General features: G+C 38.9%; 1 protein-coding gene across 8 annotated transcripts in view; it reads right to left on the reverse strand.

Annotated features, from left to right (window-relative positions):
* myripb (myosin VIIA and Rab interacting protein b) overlaps positions 1-6000 on the reverse strand; it is a 124240-nt gene that overhangs the window by 36868 nt on the left and 81372 nt on the right. For all 8 annotated transcript variants that reach the window (XM_046065970.1, XM_046065966.1, XM_046065964.1 and 5 more), the window contains one exon: positions 440-576. In XM_046065970.1, coding sequence (XP_045921926.1) covers positions 440-576 — 137 coding nt within the window. The remainder of the gene's footprint in view (positions 1-439; positions 577-6000) is intronic.

The following is a 6000-nucleotide window of genomic DNA, read 5'->3' on the forward strand; positions in this document are numbered from 1 at the left end:
TATGATTAAATTCAATTCATTTAACTGTAAAGAAAGGTAAAAAACAAATAGTTAACCACACTGAACCCTTGAAATGTGTGTGTGCGCGCCTGTTTGTGGGAAAATATTTGTTTCTACATGCCAGTTAGAAAGTAATCAAGCGACTCAGTCAGTGAGAGAACAAAATGTGTGAAACAAAGTGAGTGATTTAACTAAGCAAACTAATGAGCAATCAAATAAGCTGTGTCTGTGTTTAATCTAATGTTTGGCCAGAACTTTGCATCTCAAATGAAGCCCTTTTTTTAATGTTTCCAGCCAAATTGGTGAAATTGCTTTAATCACAACATGACACAATGTTGCACAGAGACAGAAGGCTGCTCTGAAATCAAAATGATAAAAATAAGCAACAAAAACCATGCATGGCTGATTTTACAAAACTGGATGAAGAGGCTGAAGTTACCTGGGAGATCAGAGAGTGCTCCTCTCTCTATAATGTGCTTTCTGTACAGAGTCTTCAAAACCTTGGCGCTGCCGAACCTCTTGAAGCGACTCTTCACATTGTTATAATACCATTCAAGCGACTGTGTCCTTAAAATCCTGCAGAAAGGGAAGAAAGAAGGAAGGGAGGAGGGAGGAAAGATAGAAAGAAAGAAAACATGATATTAAGTAAAAAAGAACAGATGGCAAAGAAACTGGTAGGAATCATTTTGATTTGATTATAATTACACCAGGATTATAATTTGAGTTTAAGCCAAGACTTCCATTAAAATATGGTCAAGTTGAGTATCTTTTAATTATTGAAGTGTAGATAACCAGATGACCAAAGAGACCTTATGCATTGTTTTAAGAAAGAGTGAAGCCTTTCTTAGGAATAAAATCCAATAAGAAACAAGTGCACAACTGCAGATTTGTGTTATTGTGTACTTTTAATTGTTTGTTTGTTTGTTTGCTGTCAGACTGTCATATTTAAAGCCCTGCTTTTTTTATATGATGAAAATAATAGGTTGTTTTTAAAGGTGATTCAGGGTTGTCTCTTTCTCTATGTTGAGGCTGCATTAAACATGTGAAAAGTATTTGTTTATAATAACATTATGCAGGATCCACACTGGGTTTTGTAATGTGTAAGACTGCAGTGAATTCCTAGCTTTTCAGATGTGACGTCACATCATTTTCCAGGCTTTTCCTCATTTCCTGGTGCATGGTCGGTTGGTGCTTGAACGCCAACCAATTACATAAGCAGCAATTCATAACGGAGAGGGTTATGAAAAGCCCTCAGAAAAGCGCTCCCTTTGCGCCAGTGTTGCGTAGGATTGAATGAAACTCTGCCAACTTTGTGTTTAATCTTGCAGTCCCTGCTGCTCTTCTCTGCTTTTTCATACCACTGTCACACACAAAGACAGATTTACTGTTCAAGGAGAAAAACCTACGCAAACACACACACTGTATTTATATACACATTCTTTACCATGTGTTATGTACACAGTTTTGCCTTTTTTCTTGTTGTTGAAAGATGCTATATAAACAAACATGCATAGTTACATTTTTATATACTGTATTTATGAGTGCAACAAAAGTGTGACCTATGCGTGTTTCCTTTTTATCAATGTATGAACATGTTGTGCATGAAATAAAAGTATCCACATACTGAATGCCTATGGCACCTACTGTAAATTAATAATTTATTAATTAGCCTCTGACACCTACAGTATATTGTCTGGATACTATACGGGACTTTTCTGCACTTTTTCATTCTGATGTTATTTAACTACTGACAGGGAAGTTTTAACACACATGCACATTATGAGGCAATTATGATATATGATTTCAACAAATACCATGAAAAGACCAAAATCTGTAATGAATTGATTCCAGAAACAAGTGTTGCCTGTGTTGCTAAAGCCTGATGTAGATATTCCCCTATGCCATAGACCTTGGCTCGGGGCCGAGAGCCACAGACAGGCTGGGGATATTGAAACGTTTACAGACATGGATTAATGCCTGTTTGTTTTGGTCATTTTATGGGAATTTTTGATTATATAAAATACAGCCAGCCAAATTGTTTAAGGGAGTTATGATTTTAGTGTGGGTACTTCTTCAGTGACCTTTGTATGCAGCAGCTATCCCACTCCAATGCATGTCTATCGTTTTCAAACAGTTTGCGCACAGTAAGTAAGTCTTTCATGGTTTCTAATCAACAGGGACACTCATTTTACAACATACCGCATACATCATCAACTCCATCTCCCTCATTATGAAAGAGCTGGGAGAAAGAGTACACACAGTACATGAGTGTTTGTGTGTGTGTGTGTGTGTGTGTGTGTGTGTGGATGCTTCTGCTCAATGAAGAGACAGGCTGTTGAGGGAGAGGGTGAAAATAGCCACACTAATAAAGGGACCCTGAGTGCCCCTGAGGCTATATGGGCTGCCACATCCATCCCCAGTGGATTTATTATCCCCTGCCTCTATCAGCTGAGCTGCTCAATAGGCCTCAGCTCTCCTTAATTTCATGCCACGGGTACGCCTCACTCTAATGGCAGTGGCCTAGCACCAGTGAAGAGGCATGGCTCCCTCTAAGCCCGAGGTAGAAGGCACAGAAATGAATCTAGGTGAGCAACGCGGTGTGGAGTTGGCATCATATGAGGCAGAAATACAAATGTGTTCCACCTGAACTTTGAGCTGGGGAGTGACCTTTCAACTGAAAAGGGGATTGAAGAACAGAGGGGCTGCAATATGGTGGATATATTATTTATAATTTTTCTTAATTTGAAAGTGAATTAAGATTCTACCAAGATAATGACTGTTTGCTAAATCCCACTCCCATTTGTTATGGTTGCTGAGCACTCCATTCTGACAGCTTGTGTGTCGTTTTCTACGATAATAGTGCCAGATTTACCACTCAAAATGTTTTTTTTGACAAGATGGGTTCTTGATTTTAGACAGAGGCAGCCAAAAGTAGGCTTTACATTTCTAGCCTGCAACTGTGGATTTTGTCAGCCAAAATGACAACTGGCAGATTTTCTCAGCTGTAGCTATAGCTAGGTAAGCTAACGTTAGCTCCATGAAAATGCTGATACTGTCTGACTTTTAAACATTCCCAGCTGACTTGTTGTAAAACGTCAATCTTCAAAAGGGTCTTAAATATTCACTTGTTGGCTACATACTACTAGATATGCTAAAAGACTGAGGCCTAAGATAGGATGTCAAATATTGTCATCCTAACTGGGACTGTAAATTGTTTTGCACACACGTTCATGCACAATTATATTGGGTTAGGAAATGATGAGTGAGACAGAAGATGATTTAACATCTATTTAGGCTGAAATGTTGGAATGTTGAAAACGTCTGGTCACCGTTGCTAAAGCTGCATGTCCCAGACAAAATGTCTCCATCCTCACAAGCTAATGATCCGTGCAGAAAAATCATACATGGAATAAAGACAGAACATTGTTCTTGTATTGCATAAAGCTTGTTAGTCCAAGTAACATAAGTCTTATTTCATTTAACCTTGTTAAGTCACTTATGTATTTGGACATGCAAGACCAGGGTTAGATTTATGTTTAAATTTTAAAAAACAACAAAAGGAAAGACTTTTAGTATGAGGAATAATCAATGTGTTTTACAAATGTAATGTGATCTCGGGTAACGTGTTTGACTAGGGTTGCTGGAGTGTAAACTTCCCCAAATTCAATAAAAAGCAGGACAGCGCTTCTAATAGTAGCCTAAAGTCAGGGGTGGATTGGTAATCTGGCATGCCGGGCAAATGCCCGGTGGGAGACGCACACTTGGGGCTGATATTACTTAAATAATTTATTTATATAAAACATTTTAAAAAATGGGCTAACAACCGGCTCATGAAGCACCCACAGTGACCCATTGGTTCATTTTCTGTACCGACACTGGGCTGGCCCAATCACATCTCTCACTAGCCCCTTCCCCTCTGCTTCTTGGTTGACGGATGCCGCCAAATGTGCCAAAATAACAAATGTTTGCTATCGGGTCTGCAATGCAGTAGCTTCTACATCACCTGCAGTACCAGACATTGTGCAGCCAAGTGAAGGAGTAAAGGAGAGCCGTGGCCACTGCCAGGCAAAGGAGGATGCGTGTGACAGCGAAGCAGAGGGACAGAGTCCCCATGACAGGGCCGAAGGGACATGGTGAGCAGGAGGAGCGCGTAGGTGAAGCTGTAAGCATGGAGTAGTTGAACAGGGACCTCCAGTGGGGGAGCACAGAGGTAGGGTGTGTGCGCCATACCATAGTGATGATAATGATGAATATTTCAATTAAAATCATCAATAATAATATTGCTGTCATTTAGTGAGACTGTTACCTACTGCTGGTGATCACTAGCGCAGCAGAAGTTATTAGGTACTGTAAAATATGGCCTATTACACAACACCTGTAAAACGTTACTAAAATTAATGAATATTATTATTATTGTATTAAGAAAATGCATGACATGCATTCATTGAATAAACAGCTACTTGCTAATTCCCAGTATGTTATTCCTGAAACTGTACAGCTTTGACAGGGAATTCCAGCAATTCTGGATCTCTTAATAATTTGAAATGATACTGTGACTTCTAGCAGAGTGTTTTTCTTTGACATTTACTTGTACTTAAGTATGAGTTGTGTACTCCATGGCCACCTCTGATCACCAGGGAGTCAGTAGCCTAAATGAGTGCGAATGAGTACACTGATCCACTTGCACTGGTACACTTATCCATAGCACTTACTACTCAGATTTATAGTAGATTGGGGGAATATTATAGTCGATTCACATCTTTAAGAGGACTGCAAGGATGGCGCATTGTTGAGAGGTGTCTGACCGATTGTGGTGTGCCGCCTGGGCCAAAAATGCCTCGGCTGATTTTTTGAGTCCAGGCCTGCCTAAAGTGATACAGGAGCCACAAAGCCACAATGTGGTGAAATACTTCACAGTGGATGTGCTATTTGGAAAGAAGCCCCTTTAGATGTGACGAGTAACCTCACAAAATGTTAGCCAATGACGCTGGTTTGGAAGTAATGCTAAGTTAGGTTACTATTAGTGTTGTGCAACGATTAGAATTTTTAATCGCATAGTTAAATGCAAAATTGAATAATGAATTCTAAAGTAGTATATTTCACACTTTTAATTTAAATGTACTGCTATATACACAAAAGTGCAATAACATGGTTTGCAAACACTTTAAACAAATAAGATGCTTTTTACCAGCAGTATTCCCTTTACACAGTAGCAATAAAATATTTCTTGCAAATCTGAACTTAAACATTAATGTAATCAAATCAACTTGAACTTTTTGTATGTGATGTGCAGCACAAATCATTGGAAGACAGAGTGATACTCCCTGTTTGTGAGTTTCCAGAATCTATTACTGTTTACTAAAGTTATCAGGGCATCAAAAGGAGGGAATTTGCATGGAAGAGCATCCCTGCAAAACTAGATGTAAGTGTATCAGGTAAGTTATGTATAATTTTAACTTAAGTTAAATAGGCTACAGCTGTGTAGCACACAAAACCCTTTGCCATTGTTACTATCCATAGAGCGCCTGCTGTTTACTCACGGAGCACTTGTCTCCCTGTCTGATCACTGGTGCAAAAAGCAATCCCGTGGGGCCAAGCGACTTAGTTGTGATTTTAAGAACGTTTCAAACCAAAGCACACTGCTTTGCATTACTTGCAGTGTTAAGCTATAATTACACAATGGCTTTGTGAAGAGCCTATTTATAGTATTTACAGTATGCATTTTAACAGCAGAATATATACAGTGGGGGAAATAAGTATTTGACCCCTTGCTGATTTTGCAGGTTTGCCCACTTACAAAGAATGCAACGATCTATAATTTTAATCATATGTACATTCTAACAGTGAAAGACAGAATCCCAAAGAAAATTCCAGAAAATCACATCATATGAATTTATAAAAGTTGATAACCATCTGATGAGGAAAAACAAGTATTTGACCCCCTGGACAAACAGCATGTTAATATTTTGTAGAAAAGCCATTATTGGCCAGCACAGATGT

This window comes from Micropterus dolomieu, linkage group LG01 (assembly GCF_021292245.1).
Source record: "Micropterus dolomieu isolate WLL.071019.BEF.003 ecotype Adirondacks linkage group LG01, ASM2129224v1, whole genome shotgun sequence".
Taxonomy (NCBI): Eukaryota; Metazoa; Chordata; class Actinopteri; order Centrarchiformes; family Centrarchidae; genus Micropterus; species Micropterus dolomieu.